The sequence below is a fragment of the Rousettus aegyptiacus genome, unplaced genomic scaffold (genome assembly GCF_014176215.1).
Source record: "Rousettus aegyptiacus isolate mRouAeg1 unplaced genomic scaffold, mRouAeg1.p scaffold_m13_p_10, whole genome shotgun sequence".
NCBI lineage: Eukaryota > Metazoa > Chordata > Mammalia > Chiroptera > Pteropodidae > Rousettus > Rousettus aegyptiacus.
The window spans coordinates 86,239,610-86,257,424 of NW_023416285.1; the positions used below are offsets into that span (position 1 = coordinate 86,239,610).

At 40.4% G+C, this 17,815-nt stretch overlaps 1 protein-coding gene across 2 annotated transcripts in view; it reads left to right on the top strand.

Moving 5' to 3' along the window:
- Nucleotides 1-17,815, top strand: part of DNAJC1 (DnaJ heat shock protein family (Hsp40) member C1) — a 186,503-nt gene that overhangs the window by 151,375 nt on the left and 17,313 nt on the right. For both annotated transcript variants that reach the window (XM_016124540.2, XM_036228145.1), the window contains one exon: nucleotides 8,944-9,063. In XM_016124540.2, the coding sequence (XP_015980026.2) occupies nucleotides 8,944-9,063 (120 nt within the window). The remainder of the gene's footprint in view (nucleotides 1-8,943; nucleotides 9,064-17,815) is intronic.

The following is a 17,815-nucleotide window of genomic DNA, read 5'->3' on the forward strand; positions in this document are numbered from 1 at the left end:
AGAAAATCGACAACTGTTTCTTGACCATGTCACGGCTGGAGCAGCCCTCAGTTCAGACTTTAACCGAGGCGGCGGGCCTTACACTGCGTTGAAGCAGCCGCCGCCTCCTGCTCTGTGAGCTCGTTTGTCTTTGTACATCCTGAGTGTGTCAAATGAGCCTCCTCAGAGGAAGACGGCGTCAACAACGAGCATCCTACCTGCGTCCCTGGAGCGAGCAGGACGTAGTTATGGCTTTGCCCTCACAGACCGTGCACAGTGACAAGTCCGATGAGGAACCCCACGGCAGCCGCGTAAAAGCACCTCCTGTCCCTTTGGAAGGGAGGGCGAATTGCAGTCACGAGGCTGCCGAACTAAGCACTGAACAAAATACATTCACCAAACCTATAATAGCAAAACATCTACCGGTTGTTGCCTGAAGTAATCGCAATAACGTTGGCCAGGGAGACCTTCCTGGGCCCCGCGGCGCGAAGATCAGGGTGAGCCACCACGAGACACCCTTCCTCCCTCCCCAGGGTCAGAGCAGCCCCGGTGGGCTGTTACGTGGCAAAGGAGGGTCGGGGGGCATGATCGACCCTTCTTGAAGTATGTCTTGTGCAACGGCTTCCAATCATTAAAGGCCCTGTTTTAATTTACATCGGGCCATAAAAACAATTCTAATAAGGAAGAAGGAAGTCCATGGGGTTCCATTGTAGCAAGATAATTTATAAGGGCCAAATACTTAATTTTTGTTTGTTACTCATTGAGTCAGAGAGTCCATGAACCTTATCAAACAGTGGGTGCTGTGACCCCGAGGAGTTGAGGCACAGTGAGGACACCTGCTTGTCCTCCGTCACGGTAATACCCCTGCGATTAGAGGTGGTACCTTAAATTTAGTGGGATCCCCATGAACTGTAATTTGAGCCCCAGTATTAATGCCATGAAGGTTTACCGGTTGGTATATTTCAGCAAATGTTAAATTAATTTAGAACCAGTGCTGTGGAGGCACAAAAGCCGATCGGTGTGTGCCCTGTTTATCTTTTTGTTAAATTCTGTTAGTGTATTTTGGGTTACCAGTTGGGCCTAATCACAGACTTCTGTTTCAGTTGTTAGTTTCCCCCTTGCTGTGGACTGACTTGTGTCCCCTCTTTAGCCATCAGAGCCTTAACCTCCAGCGCGACTGTATTTGGAGACGGGGCTTTAAGAAAGTAGCGGAGGTTAAATGAGGTCATAAGGGTGAGGCCCTGATCTGATGGGACTGGTGTCCTTACAAGAAGAGGAAGAGACGAGATCAGACGAGAGATGGGTCCTCAGCCTCTCTACTCCCACGTTCAGAGAGAGGGCATGTGAGGGCACGGGAGAGGGAGGCCGTCTGCGAGCCGGGAGGAGGCCGCAGCGGAAACTAACCCTGACAGTGCCTCGGTCTTGGACTTTCAGCCTCAGAACCGTGAAAAAATGGACTTCCGTGGTGTAAGTGACCTGACCTGGCCTGGCATTTGTCGTGGCGGCCCTATCAGACGGATAACGGCCCCTGCATCTGTTACCAGCGCCCCGGGTTCCTGCAGTCTCCCAGGATGGAAGTCAAGGGCGATCACCAGACACCAAAGTAGAGAAAAAGTTGTACCGAGCTTGGGCACGAGGAAACCAGCGCCGTGGAAGGAGAGAGGGGGGTGATTCGCCCTGGGGCGGGGCAGGGTTTTGAAGGAAGCTGTGTCCAGGCGCGTAGAGGAGGTTTGCGTCTGCGGTGTGGCCACAGTGGTCACATGTCTCAGCATGTAAGATCCCTGCCCCTCACATGACTTTTTTTTTTTTTATTAAGAAAGGGTCACACAGTGGGCACCTCTGAGCCTGACCGCCCGTGTGGAGCCAAAGGGAGGGTCCCTGGGCCCTTGTAGCTGGACCCTCACGATCAGTGACCCTGGGGTTCTGTAATGTTGAGTGGTCTCCCTAGGGAGGGTGTCCTTGGGGAGCTTGTCTACGTTTTATCGGTTGGCCCTTGTCTGTTCAGCCCAACTTGACAACAGAAAGTTGCCTCCCTGTTCTGTTAGGGTTTGTTTGTTTGTTGGGGTCCTTCCCCGTGGCGGCGGTTGAATTGACAGCTGGGCTGTGCCCCAGGGACGCGATGCCACAGGTGTGTGTCCCTGGAACTCCAAAGATTAAGACTTTTTTGCAGCAGAGACACAGGCAGCGAGAGCCGCAGCAGGATTTTGTAGGGTCCTAGTGAGCCACCTGCCTCTAGGAGTGTGAATTTCAGTAATTCAACTCTTCGCAACATGACTTTTTTTCAAACAGTGACCCGCTGTTCCTCCCCACAGCTGACCACCCAGGGGGTCTGTAGACCACACAGCCCCGTAAGTCTTTTCCCCTGAGCCGGCTGTAGAGCTGGGGCCACACCTGGCTGAGACACGGTTACTCAGACTGTCAAAGGTGCATCTTTTCCTGAGTCTCGCGTCAGTCTTGGCTTGTGCTGGAATCAAGCCGCACCATTAATCTAAAACACACAGTGGGGTCTGGGCTGAGACACACGACGCAAAGCCACTTACCAGACGGCCCCGTCCCGTGGTCCCCTCCCTAAACTCCGGTTACTGACACTTCCCCGTTTAGTGGGGTAAATCAGTACCTGAGGCTTGGCAGAACTCAGCACATGCAGCGCCGAGCAGCAGCGCCAGTCAGCACACCAGACCAAGAGTAGACGACCCCCAAAGTGGGGGTCCTCTGGGCGTCCTGCTCCCAGTACCCACTGCAGCTCCCACGCAGGGACAGGGCGAATGTCCCCTACGCCCAGAATCTGGTCATGTCTCAAGACTGATGATGTCGCATGCACCAGGAGACTATAAAAGTATACTACTATGTAAAAAGGTTTTCTGGGGAAAACAGGGCAGGCTTTATCTGTTGGCCCAAGAATTGCACGACCGGACAGGGAAAGGAGACTGGCGCGGGGGTTTTTTATTGTGGTTGGGGGTGGGGCTGGGCCGAGGGTTCTCACACACGGGGAGGGGCTTGCAAGGTTTCCGTCTCCCAGGCTTTCTTAACATCTTGCCCAGATGTGGGGCTCAAGGAGAACACAGAAGGGGGGACGGTGGAGCTATTGGCAACCCATCACGAAGTGGAGTCGGCTCTTTGTTACAATGCTCAGTTGTCACAAATAGGCAATTCTAGTACACCGTGTAGGTGAGAATTTGAATATGTAGTGTATTTATCAGTTTTAAATAAGACTACAAATTTTTCCACATGAAATCATATTCTTGGTAAACACATCACCCTGATCGCATTTATTGTTACTCTTTTCTGAATCCCTACAAAGTGAGAGTAAAGTAAGAAAAAAGGCATACGCCCTATAACAAAGAGAATGGAAGAGACAATTAGCGGACAGGGAATGTTAATGAAATTTTAGATGACGGGAAGCAGTGGATAATTAGCAGCCATTAAGTCTTAGCTTAACCCACTCTGTCCTTGCACTGGGGAGGAGCAGACCCATGTCACAGAAGCCCAGAGCAGCTCAGGAATTAGAGGTGCCGGGTGGGAGAGGAGGATCGGATTCAAAAATCTGCAAGGCCCAGTTAGACGTCCCCCTGTAGATCTCTTTCCCCAACCTGGATTTGTTCTTTAACAGTGTTTTAAGAAAAGGAATAAAAATGGACGGAGGCTTTATTGAAAATAAGCTCAGCATCACTAATCATTAGAGGAATGCACATTAAAACCACAATGAAGTATTATTACCACACACCTGTCAGAATGGCTGTCATCGATAAATCAAGCAAGTGTTGGTGAGGATGCAGAGATAAGAGAACTCTTGCTCTCTGGTGGTGGGAACGTAAATCGGTGCAGCCGCAGTATGGAAAGCAGTATGGAGGTTCCTCAAAAAGTTAAAAATAGAACGACCATATGATCTAGCAGTTCCATTTCTGGGTGTTTATCTGAAGAAAATGAACACACTAACTAGAAAAGATATATGCACCTCCCTGCTCGCTGCGGCATTATTTACAATAGCCAAGATATGGAAACGGCCTAGGTATCCTTCGACGGATAACTGGAAAAGGGAAACGTGATGCACGCTGAGACACAGACACGCACACTGGACTGTTACGCTAAGTGAAAGAAGTCAGAGAAAGAAAATACCGCGTTATCTCACTTATAGGGAGAACGTGAAAAAGAAAAGGCTCATGGGTACAGAAGGCGGAGTGGCGGTTGCTGGTGGTGGGGGCAGGGGCTAAAGGGATGGAGGAAGTCGAAGTCCAAACTTCCGGTTACAGAGTAAGTTGCGGAGATGTAAAGTGCAGCATAGAGACCGTAGTTAACCTACTATATCACTGTATTTCGTGTTTGAAAGTTCCTAAGAGGATAAATCTTAAAAGTTATCACAAGAGAAATTATTGTGTAACTGTGTGGTGAGGGACGTAACTAGACTTTCTGTGATAATCGTTTTGCAGTATATACAAATATCCAGTCATTGTGTTGTACACCTGAAAATTACAATGTCGTATGTCAGTTATACCTCAAAAAAAAAAAAAAAAAAAAACTCTCTCCAGTAGCGTCGTGTGTCACACAGGGTGCGGATGGGCCAGAGGCCTCGCGGTGGCCGCTGCGCCTCCTTCCATTTCTCCTCCCGGCCCCTCTGGCCTCGTCTCAGGCCCCTTCCTCTTTGGCTGCTGTGCGCCTGCCGCCTGCCCATCGTGCTCCGTCTCCGGCCTCCCACCTCGGGGCCTTCGAACTCGCTCTTCCCTACGCCTGGGGGAATCTTTCCACATTCCTCACTTACAGCCTGCCAAATCACCACAACGCTTAGGGACACAAAATGTTTCTTAAAGGAATGGATCAAACATCTCTTCCTGTCCATCTCTCAAGGGAGATTTATTTACTGTTGCTCCAAAACAAAACAAAAAAAGAGCTAAAAAGGAATTTGAGCTTTTTGCACTGCCTTGAGCGGTGTTTCTCAGGCCATCTGTAGCGAAGGACCAGGTTTTTAAATTTCTTATTTCCACTTGTTGCTGACCAGTCTCTAGCCCTGTTGTGCCTACCGAGGATGCAGCTCGCACCTCCTGTGACCTGCCACATTAGTTCGACGTCACCGCAACTGGCTTATATTCTGTTTAAAAGAGAGTTGACTGACCACATACTTGGTTGCTGCAGCAGTATTGAATTGCGCTAACCCTCCCTCTACATTTCTGAACTTTCTTTGTCACAGATAGGTAACAGTTTGCAGCCCAAAGACCACGCTTTATGATCAATCAGTAGTCCAGAAGAGACCTCTGTTTGGTCAAGGCAGCTAAGCCATAGATAGAGGAGGGGCCCTCTCTGGACACAGCATGAAATCATGATTGCTGCTGAAAGATTACAGCAGAAGATAGTTTGGGATGAGTCACAAGCTTTTCTTCGAATAAGAGTTTCTTTTCCTAAGAGTGAAAAGACATTCATTCGAAGGGATTTATTTTACATTTGTTGTTTGATTTTTTTTTCTTTTTATATACGACTTATCCACATATATATTCAAGGCCACTTAATTGCTCAGTTTTTAAATTGGAAAGGAAAACTGTATAGCTGAAAGCCAAAGGCATGCATTCTAAAACAAAGTCAGAATAGAAGATAGAATTAGAAAGTAGGAGATTATTACATTAGGTGTACCTTCCGCATTATTAGATACTCATCTGATATTTTAACTGGGTGATGACGCTATGTGGGGGTATTATTTCCTAGGCAACATTTCTGAGAACTTACGAGTTGAGCTGAATCTATTAAAAATCCAATCCAACTTTAACTATGTAAATAACGATTATTAATGAGTCATTTCTCTAGAGATACTGTTCATTAGAGAGTTTCAGTATCTACGTATTAAATACAAGCAGACGTTTTGTCATTAAAGAAATACAGTAAATAAGTACATTTAAATTTTTTCTTTTAATTTCACCATAAATCTCCAGTACCAAATACATTGCATGATGTTTTGTAATTATCATTTTATGGTCTAAAGCTGTGAGGGGAAAGTGTATATGGATTACTTTAAATATATAATGTGCTTTTCACTACAGCCTCCAACTCTGTCCCCCAAAAATGGTAAGGGTTTTTAAAGGTACCACAGCTTTGCTGGTTTTCTGACAAAAATCTATCCCAAAATGACTTCATTTGGGAACACAATTTAAATTTTTATATCAGCTCTTAACTCTAGCAGATATACTTTTGGGTCATTACATAAAGATATTGAATAATTTGAAAACTTACTTTTTATGTTTCACTCAGTATGGAGATTTATTCTCCGAGTGGGGCTTTTCTGATGCAAAATTGGAATGCTTGTGTAGTCACAACAGCTGTCCCCACGCCATGTGGCATCTTCCATTACTTTGCTATAGAGATGAATTTTTGGCCCAGTGTCTCAGTAATATTGGACACACATGGTTTTAAGTGGCTAAGCAGTATGCTTATGCATTCATTTGACTTTCACAGCTACAGTTGGCTCCAGATTAAAACGAGGAGAATACATTCACACCATGGCCACCCTCACGGCTCCTGTAGGCGCCGGGTCACAGTAGGCTCTGTTGCTTCTAAAGACAGGACTAACTATTGCTGAGGAATCACACATTCACCAAAGTGCCTTACAGCTGGAGGAGAGAGAATAATGAACTACTACTGAAAAGCAGTCTCTCGAAGATTTCAGTTTATGGTCTTAGTTATTATCAATCTAGTTTGTTTAATATTAATAAAAGCCATGCCATGAAATAACCATGAAGCTCAAAGGAAAGACTGTCATGGCAATCCATAATTTTTTCAGCATAACAGTCCAAATATTTGATTAAAAATTTTTCCTTCCCAGGAAAAAAAAGTAGCACTGTACATTTAGACTCATTAACAAGGAATTAAAATCAGATTGGTTTTCAATGCCCATTGTGCATGTATGCAGCATGTTAGGAAAGCCAACCTATTAAAAATAGGAAATATTTTAAAGAAACCATTTACTATGTGAAACAATGGCTTTATATTACTCACATTTTAGACAATTTTGTTTACTACAAAAATGTGTTATAGTTAATACAGAAATAAGATGATTTGATTTAGTTTGAATACTGTGTTCTCTGTGCAATGTCAACTTAATGCTCTTTTTGTATGACTTTGTGCTGTAAACTTATTTTTAAATTCTTAACTTTTTAGCATTTCTGAAACCAACTGGTATGATGAAGTTTCAGCTTTTTAGCAATAAAAATATCCTTTCCTTGAAAATCCAATTATGTCTCTCTGATATCTGGGTAATACTTTTTCCACTAAACAAAGTAAGAACAAGAAAAAAGAAAAACCTTCGGTGTCAATTTAATTATTTGATACGGAGAATTAGATTTCTGATATTCGTTAAATATCAAAGAAATTTCAACCGTTCCCAATGTAGGCTCCCTTTTTATAGAAGTGAATTTATGCATGGATCGTTCGGGTTATACTGATGAATATGTTTGAGGCTTTCAGCTTTTAGTGGATACAAAATAGAATGATTGATAAAATCCTCCCTACTATTGGCTATTATTTACTGACTCTTAAGTGGCAGGTTGTATTTATGCCAATTTATCTGCTTCAGGGAACATTCTTGATAGCAGAACAAAGTGAATAAAAGTAGTTTGCTTTGCAAATGAATGCAAATGGGAGCGCCTTGAACAGGGCCGTGCACTTTGATTATGAGTGAAGCTGCCATTTGGACATGGTGAAAAGAGCACGCTTGAACCATTGATTGGGGGAGACAGTAAAAAGTCAGGACGGGCCCCGTTAAGCTCGCAGTGAGGCAGGCGGATGTCAGTGCGGTTAGAGCACAGTGGGAGAATGACAGGGAGGATTAGTGTCAGGGAGCGGCTTCGCTGTAGCTGTGGAGATGGTCCCTGGGGTCACTCACCTCTGACTGTTGTTCTGTGCTGATGGTTCTGTAATGCAAACGGCCTGATGTATGCCCGTTCGTTATCGGAAATGGTGATTAGAAAAGGTATTTGTCTCAAAGGTTTCCTTCTTTCTATTTCGCTTTCTTTCTAATTAAAGGAAAATAAGGTGGGCTTCCATCTCTCTGCTGACTTCTAGAGTACTGTTTAATACCAGAGTGGTCACTGCCTCTGGTAGGAAATGTTTAGTGCTAAAATGTAACGTAAAAATGAGTGTCACTTGGTCGTTTGTTATTTGGTAATAGTTTCTTTTGCTTTGCTCAGCTTTGGGTTTGACCAGGTGGTAGGGGTGAATAAAATACAGAGAATGTGCTTGCTCTTAGAATGTTTGCTTTTGCAAAAGAAAAGATTTTCTAATATTTCAGGTATTTCATTATTCAATTTAATAATCTGATCAACATTAAGCTGTTTACCTTCTCAAAAATGCAATGTCACTTTGCATGGATTTTATGGTTTACGTCTCGGTCACATGAGTTTCTAATTTTCTGTTCCCAAGTTTTATAAAATGCTAAGATTTGATAAATTAAACTTCTTAGAAATACATGACTTTTAGAATTGTTGTTATGGAGAATGAACAAAAATATATATATATTTGTCTCATTTCTGATTCTAAGTCAGTACATTTGTTTGTTCACATTTTCACTTTTGCTTATACTTTAAAGGTTGGGAAAAGCCCGATAATTTTTCTTAAAACTTCGAGGCCTTTTATAGTGACTGTATACGAGACGTTTGTGAGCTGCAGTGACACACGATGCGTCTCATAGGCTTTGAGGGTGGTTTCTCACTTTAATGCAAAACTGACTTCTCTTTTTTTGAATGTCTTCAAACACCTGGCTCTTCACAACATTTCTGCTTACTTGGTATACGTAGGAAAATTTAAAAGGCTGCTGGAGCTTTGCATTCTAATGTTAAATACAGAACTCAAACCTCTAGCTAAACTATTAGATTCGCTGTAGTAGTATTGTTTTTGCAGAAAGCGTAGTGCCAATAGTTTGTTTCACAGGCGTATTAAATGTATTCGCAAACATTCTCTAAATCATTTTTTTTCTTTCATGTTTTGCAGGCACCTGAATGGACAGAGGAGGACCTTAGCCAGCTGACAAGAAGTATGGTTAAGTTCCCAGGAGGGACCCCAGGTCGATGGGAAAAGATTGCCCACGAATTGGGTCGATCGGTGACAGATGTGAGTTCACTCAGATTTGCATTGTATGGAGAGTGACAAACCAGAACAAGCCAACTATGTAGAAGGCAGACAGAGATGCCTCCGACGTTATCTTTGGAGAAAGGCTACAATCCTTTTAGGACCTGGAAGTGAACCATTAACGAAATAAGCAAGAAGCAGATGTTGGTCAGTCCCCTGGTCCACAATTAACAGCTGTTTGAGGAATTCTAGTGTTTAGAGACTTAAGCTACTATAACCTAATCACAAAAAAACGCTAGTTTTTGTGTTGAGAGTGACCCCTTTAGCTGTGGGAAAAAGTAGTTCTCAGACCGATCAGAATTAGAGAAGTTAAATCTCAGCTGAATCTTTTTAACGTTGAATTACAGAGATTACTATAGGTATTTAGACAGCTGGTTTGCATTAATTAAATGAGCAATATTCCTAAAATGTTTGTTTTTATTTCAAGGATGATAGCTACCATCTATTTTGACAAGTTGTCTAACCCCTCCAAAAAAAATACATGCACACACACACACACACTACAAGTGGCCATATCTAACACTGAAAAAGTTTACCTGGAAAGTTTTAGATTTAACACTTCAGATTCTTTTATTTAGGAAATTTAGGACAGAAAATTTTATAAAAGCACCTGTCACAACACCTGATATGTACTGAATACTCAGTAAATGTTTACTTGAAATTGAAAGAAATCTCTATTTTTATTAATATTACCCTTATTTTCATAAATGGTAAATATTCTATACTAAATAAGTTCTTTACTGAATTTACTTTAAATACTATATATCTAAAATATTTAAAGGATTACTGAAAGCAAAGATTCAGATGTTCTCAATTCTGTTAGTATACCTTTAGGTCTTTCTTGATAATGAAGAATTTTAAAACCCCAAAAAATTATTAATAAGCACAACTACCGCCCCCCCCCCCCCAAAAAAAAGCTTGGTATATAAAATGCTATGTTATTTTTCATAGTAAACTTCACTTTTTAATTTAGAAACAAACTTACAAAATATATTACGGTCAATTTTTCTTTCCTTTTTTTGGATAGGAGCTGCTTTGAGAATTTTAAATTATATTTGTGAATGTGTTTAATACCCTGTAGATCTTTTTAAATCATACTTAAGAGACTACTATTTGAATTTTGATGTTTTGCATTATTTTGGCTTCAAAGTTAAAGTCTGATCATATAGAAAAATAGCTCTTGTAACTTTTTTTGCTGTTTCATGAGATCTTAGGTGATTGGAAAAGAGCCATACAGATATGTGTTAAGTACTGAGGTCCTCTAATTATACAACTATGTACTATTAATACAATGACTAAAAGAAAAAAAGTTTTTAGAATGTTATAAAACAAACATGGGTTTAATAGAGCTTCAAAACTTTTTATTTGCCTAATGGAACTAATTTAGTGTCTCCTAAGAACACTGCCTTTAACTTTTTAAATAATATTTCTATGAGGCCTTATGGTTAATAATGCCAGAGGCAGATAGGAAATTGAATAAAGCAATATTTAAAATTAATTTGTTGTCATTATAATCTGGTGAAATTTCTAATCTGTATTTTTAGGAGGAGGTGAAAGTTTAAATGCAAAGGACATCTGTGATTAACCAACAGACCTGAGATGGCTAGTGAGCAGCACAGACCTAGAAAAATCTATGCATATTTGCGAGAGTAGTCTTGGTGCAGTCTCTGGAGGCAGAGACATCTCCAGACTTTTGCAAATTCGTTCCATATGTCTCAATCTTTCTTCTAGAAAACTGCCATAGTTTTCTCTTTGCCAAAACCTAAGGGAGACTGATTCCATGTCTGTAATTGATATGTTTCCTCTTATTATGGAGGTAGCAAACATGACTTTTAGAATTTTTTTTCTGCAAGTATTAGTTCTATTTTCATAATACCAGCAGTACCTTGGAAATCGGTATATACTTTTTTGGCACTAAAATGCTGTTGTAACTTTTATATCAGTATATGTGTACCCACGCTGTATTTTCATTCTGTGAGCATCATCTCCATAGCTGGCCTATCCATCTCATTTTACTAACTACAGACACACACGCTTCTACCTGTAAATTACTCTCTCAAAGAAAAACAGGTATCCGAAGACTCAAATAATTCATTTTAGTGAACACACAGTGAATTACATTGAAGCTGCTGGAATGGGTTCGGCTGATAAAGTTCCTCTACTTAGAATGTTAAGTAAAAGTTAACCACACTTTAGAAGAACACTCGTACCTCTTTTTGGCTTATGGTGTTAATTCGATTTGTTCTCATCAAGTATTTGATTATGAAAAAGCGAGCGAGTTCCGTCCGCCGTCATGGGAAGCTCCGCACACGGACCCGCTCACCTGTACCAACGCCCCCGCTCTGCACATCTGTTTTTTGACCTTCTCCTTGCTAAATTTGTAGCTTCAGGCTCAGTTCTCTCTCAAACACTTGACCTTTTGAGGGGAGGGGTGACAGTGGGCGTTGGTGGGATCTTTATATTCTTGATTTAGGTTGACAGATATTTTATTCCTCAATTAAGAAATTTTCAGTGTATTGTCGTCATTAACGAGTTAAGTTGCTAAATTCTACTCTGGATAAATACAGGCAATGTTATCAGCTTTGTAAAAAACTAGTGCGAACTATATTTTAACTCAGAGATACCTAAACTATATAAAGCCCACTTTATTATAGATTAAATATTTTAAATGTTAATATATGCCTTTCAGCAAATAATTTTGATAACCAAAGGACACCCGACTTGTAAAAAACAACAGGGAAACAAAAACTGTCTGGCATGTAAAACTAACTTTAATGTGATTATTAACTGCAGCTTTTCTAAATTAAGGTCAAGGAGCCTCAGATTTCTTGCTTGTGAAGTAGTATCATTCCCTAGCCTGAAAGGATATAAACCGATTCTGCTTCTCTCTGTGGTCACTAATCTCTTATGCTCTGGTTGTGCTAACAGACTGATTGGAAAAGACCCAGGTAGGCAGCAAAACAAGAGACAGGTGGTAGATTTAAACAGGCCTTTATAATTACCTGAGCGCCACGGTGAGAGCTAAGAGGTATGGTTAGGTGAGTGTCCCAGCATGAGAATGAAGAGGAGGGAAAATAAAAGTCCCAGTTTCATTTTATATAGTTACAAAAAGGAGATGTAGGAGATGCCTGCCAGGAAATTTATATGTTATTATGGCAGTTATCTCAAAAATATATGATTTTCAATAGAAAATAAACTTCATGGTTTATCAGTGAACTAAATGTATAGTAATCGTTTTGGCCAATATAAATTGCTTTTACTTTTAGAGTCAAACTGGTCCTTCACTAGTTACGAGGACGAAGAGGATTGTCCTTTCAGGTCTGTCTTCATCCTCCCTGCCATAGCAGGTTTCCCGATCTGAGCCCGGTCGCCCTCCCTCTTCACTCGCCTCCTCCACTTTGGGACCTTCAGGATATTTAATTTTAGAAAGGAATGGGTCCTTCGTTCCATTCTTCCTGCTAGATGAGACAGCTAATCTCATAACCAGTTTTCAATTTGATATTAATAAAAAAATAATGGTTTAATGTGTTACCAAATACACACAAGTTTTAATAGGAGCCTTCAGGTTCCTACTCCAAGTATATGAATTACTGGTGTAAGAATTTCAGGCAACTTGATTGCCTGTTTGAAGGAAAAAGAAGGCGGAGCATTATTTTGAGGTACGAGGACCTTTTGGTGTCAGGAGAAACTACATAAAGAATTGCTTAATCTGTCCATTGGTCTGGGTAGAGTTTTGCTATATGTGATTTCTGAGCCAGAGGTTTATAGATTTGCATTCCATGTCACCATTTCTGTCTTAGCACTGAGCAAAATTACACATAGGATTAAAAACAATATATTAACTACATGAGAATAACATTGCAAAAGTCAGTTAAGAGATCAAACCAACATTCTTATGTTTAACTGCTTCGAGTGATAGTATTGATTATTCCATCATTCATTTTCAAAGCATTTTACATTTTTCAAAACTTGAAATATATGTTCTTTTACTTGATCTTCACAACGGCATTGTGAGGTAGATTAGGCAACCATTATTTATGCTCATTTCGCAATTGGGTAAACTGCTGTTAAGATATTTGTTCGAGGTGACAACTATTAGTGGAGTGAGACAACACCAGCTATTCTGATTCCTCTGATATGTTCTCATTGCTCTTCAATGCTGTTTTATTGCTGTGTGTATGAAAAATATTTTGAATGTGTCTAGAAACTTATCATTAGAATTGTTTTGATAAAACTATGTTCATAGCAAAAGAGAAAAACTTTAGAAAAAAAATTTTTACTTGAGTGTTATTTTTTTAATCAGCCACAAGAAAAAATGACTTCTATAATCATTCTAGAATTCAACCTTCCTATGTAGGCATATGACTATACATAATTTTAAGAGTATTAGTCTGTATCCTGCCCTTTTTACTTTTCTAAGAAATATGACTAAGACCCACATCATTTTTTCAAACACATAATACTCCATGTTGTCTTGATATAATTACTTTTATATCAAGTCATTTAAATTATTCCTTTTTTTCTTGTTTTACTGAGATGTCTAGGGTTTTTTGGTAGGGTGTATTCATTTTTCCACTTATATCTATTTTCTTACCTTGTATTCCTAGAAGTAAAGCTGCATAATTCAAGAATATGGATGTCTTTAGAAGCTTTGATGTCTCTAAAATTGGCCCCCAGAGAGGTTATAACAATATACTACAATGTCACTGGTAGTATGAGACAGGCCTCTTTCTCATAGTCTCATAAACGCTGAACGTTATTTTTTTTTCATCATTGCTTCAAATAAGTGCAAAGTACTATACCGCTGATTTTTGTAACTTGTCTTATTGGTCTTATTTCAAATAGACTTTGTGTTAATTCATTAAAAATTTAGAACAGACAATCCTATCTTCTGCAAATACTTTGCCATTTTCTTTATGTCTTATTTTGTTATCTTATTAGATTGCATTAGCTAGCAATTCCAGAGAACTGTTATATTACAGTAATAGTAATTAGTGCAGACTTTTTGTTCAACATTTTAATGAGAAAACCTAGTGTTTGACCATTAATTTTTATATTAGTCATTGTTAGAAGATATTATGCCAGGGATTTTTATTCAATTTTTTAATTCTAATTTATTACACATGTGTTCGGGAGTAGGTGTGAAATATTAACAAAGGTTTTTATTAACATTTCCTGACATAGTCATACACTGTTTCTCATATGACCAAGTGAGAAAAAATATATTATCAAGGTCCCTTCTTTGTATTTCCAAGATAAACTTCTTTTGGTCATATATTATAATAAAAAGCTGGGCTCGATTTATTAATAAGTTAGGACTTTTGCATGTATACATGTAAGAATATAATAGGATTTTTGGTGTTTTATTAATTGGATACCTTTATCCTCCTATGTGTGATTTTGCTCAGTGCTAAGATAGAAGCGGGGACATGGAATGCAAATCTACGAATGTCCGGCCAAGAAATCATATGATATACAGCAAAACTCTCCCCAGGCCAATGGAGTTATGTGGTTTCCCCTGATGGACACCACAAGGTCCTACTGGAATGAAGTAGAATGATTGAGAGTTAAAATCAGGAAAATCTAGAGAGCAAAATAAAGAGATAAGTCATTTAAAAATGTTACAGAAAAGATAAATACAGGGAATCAGCCCCACAGGTCCAAATTGGATATAAAAGTTCCGGTGAGAGAGAAAATAGATGCAAGAGCATTATTCACTAAATAATAAAGTTTTCCAGGTAGGAACCCCTAATAACTAATTTATAAAAGCCTTCCAAAGTCAAGCAGGATACACGGAAAAGATCCTGGGAAAGTGTATGAACACTGAGACCACATAGATCTTTTAAGGTTCTAGGGAGAAGAAACCTCTAAAGTTAGGCAAATCCGGTTGCTTAGCAACACCAGATTCTGAGAGGCAACAACACCTTCCCAGTTCTGAGGGGAAGTGGTTCTGCATTAAGGACAAGCCAGGCGTCATGGTAAATACCCGGGGCAAGGACTCAGGTCCTTCTTGGAAAGTTTCCTGAGATTATATCTCAGAAAAAAAAAGAAGAAGAAGAAGAAGAAGAAAGAAAGAAAGAAAGAAAAGAAGTCAAAAAAGAGGAAAAGCTGGAATCCAGGGACTAGTGGATCCAGGCCAGTGAACAGCAGTCCTGAGGCCCCGGATGTGATCGAGGCCATGAGCTCAGCAGGTCCACACTGGAAAAGGAGAACGAAGGCCTGTGTGAGAGCAGCCCTGGGAGAATGGGAAATTGGAGAGCAAGGCCAAGAACTTGGAAACATTTCGGTACATGAAGGAAAAAAAAAAAAGTCAACTAGAAACTCCACAAGCAACAGAAAACCATACAAAGAAAGGAATAGTCCAAATGTAAGTGTACTAAAAAACGAAGTGATAGAGCAAAAGAATTTGATGACGAGAACATTCTCCTTTGAGTGCCACAAGAAGTGTGATCACAGCAGTAGTTGTCTCTACACTGAGTGACAGTCATCAGATCATAATTATGTAAGATCTTAAAAAATGGCTTTTCATACTTAAAACATTTTATATATTGTGCAGAAGGTTTTTCACATTTTTCAAGTCAAACTGTAGAAGACTGTCAAGTTGTCCACCAAAATACGTTCTTCCCTTATCTAGCAATAGAGTCATAGTTAGGCATGTATTTGCCCAGTAACACTGCACTTCCAAGGCCCCCAAGCTCCGCTATGGCAAGGTGACTCATTTCTTTTCAGAGGAACATAATAGAAGTGATGTGTGTTCGTGGAAGCTCTTATTTACTTTTCCCTTCCACTGAGCTGGAATGTCAGGTCGGCTGCCGCTAAGCCGCAACCAGGCGGGTGGACAGTAGCCCTAAGGGATGGTGGAGAAGCGTGATGGCGGAAACCTGAATGCACGGAGTAAAAGAAAAGCTGTAGATAGTGACAAGTGCCATGGAGAAAAACAGAGCAGAGTTAGAGGTTAGACACTGAAGGGAGTTGCAGCTTAAAGTGGGCTTCTGAGAAGAGGCCTTTCTCAGGGGTAATGTTTGTTCAGGGACAGAAAGCAAGTGAGGGAGCGAGGCTGTTGAGAAGGAGCGTTCCAGGTAGAGGAAGCAGCACTTACTAAGGCGTGGAGGTAAGAACGCGATTTAGATGTGCAGAGTCCAGCAAAGAGGTCAATGTGGCTGACAGGGAGCAAGAGGGGTTACAGACGAGACCAAAGGTGATGTCGGACCAGACCAGATAGGACCTCGTTGGACAAGGTTAACATTTTAGATTTTATCCTGGGTGATATGGGGAAGCATTGGAAGATTTGGAGCCAAGGAATGCAAGGTCTAAGCGTCATCCTGACTGCTCTGTGGAGAAGGCGCTGTGGCAGGCAAAGTGTGGAAGCAGGAAGACAGGCCGAGAAAGAGTGGATTCCAGTCGTCTGTGCAAAAGACAAAAGTAGTTTGGACCAGGGGTGGTTTGTAGAAGTGGGAAAAAGAGGTTGGATTCAGGATATGACATACCAAAAGCTTACTATTTTGTGTCATACTTGTAACCATCAGAAGAAATCTAAACAGAAATTAGTGCCTCTGAGTGTAGGGTACATTGCTTTCCATCATAAGCCCTTGTATGTTGCCTTTTTTTTTTTTAAGTTGTGTACCTGTATTATTTTGATTTCAAAAACTTTTAAATTTTTTTAGAAAACATTTTACTTTCAATATCTTTCCATATCAGTATGTATAGGCCTACCTGATTCTTTTTAAATTTATTATAAAAGCTTCATTGATTTACAGAAATAGGGGAAAAAATTGTAAAATTTGTGTGAAACCATAAAGACCCCAAATAGCTAAAATGATGATGAGAAAGAAAAGGCTGGAGACATCACATTTCCTGATTTCAAGATATATTACAAAGCTACAGTAATCAAAACAGCATGGTACTGGCAGAAAGAAGACAATGGTCAGTGGAACAGAATGGAGAACCCGGAAGTAAATCCACACATGTGCAGTCACATGGTCCTCAACGAGGGTGCCGAACACACACGGGGGAAAGGGCGGTCCCCTCGGCAAACGGTGCTGGGAGAACTGCGTATCCACATGCAAAAGAATGAAACTGGACGCTTATTTTACACCGCAAAAAGTCAACTCGGAATTTAATAACAACAAACTGTAAAACTCTTAGAAGGAAATAAGAGAAAAGCTCCGTGACATTGATCATGGCAATGATGTCATCGATATGACGCCAAAAGCACAAGCGACAAAAACAAAACTAAACGAGCAGGAATATATCAAAATGAAAAGCTTCCGCACAGCAAGGGAAACAGTCAACAGAGTGAAAGGGCAACCCGCAGAGCGGGAGGAAATATTTGCGAACCACATAGCCAACAAAGACTTAATCTCAAAAATGTGTAAGGAACTCCCACAACTCAGTCCCTCCCCCCAGAAAAGATTTTAAAATGGCGAACGGGTACATAAGATGCTCAACATCACTTTATCATCAGGGAAATGCAAATCAAAACCACAATAAGATATCATCTCACACCTGTCAGGACGGCTATTATCAGAAAATCAAAAGATGTATTGGCAAGGATATGGAGAACTTGGAATTTTTGCACACTTTTGGCAAGTATGTGAAATGATTCGGTCATTATAGAAAAAAACAGTTTGAAGGCTCCTCAAGAAATTAAAAGTGGGATTACTTTATGACCCAACAATTCCACTTCTGGTGTGTAACCAAAAGTGAATTCAGGATCTCTAAGCAACATCTACCC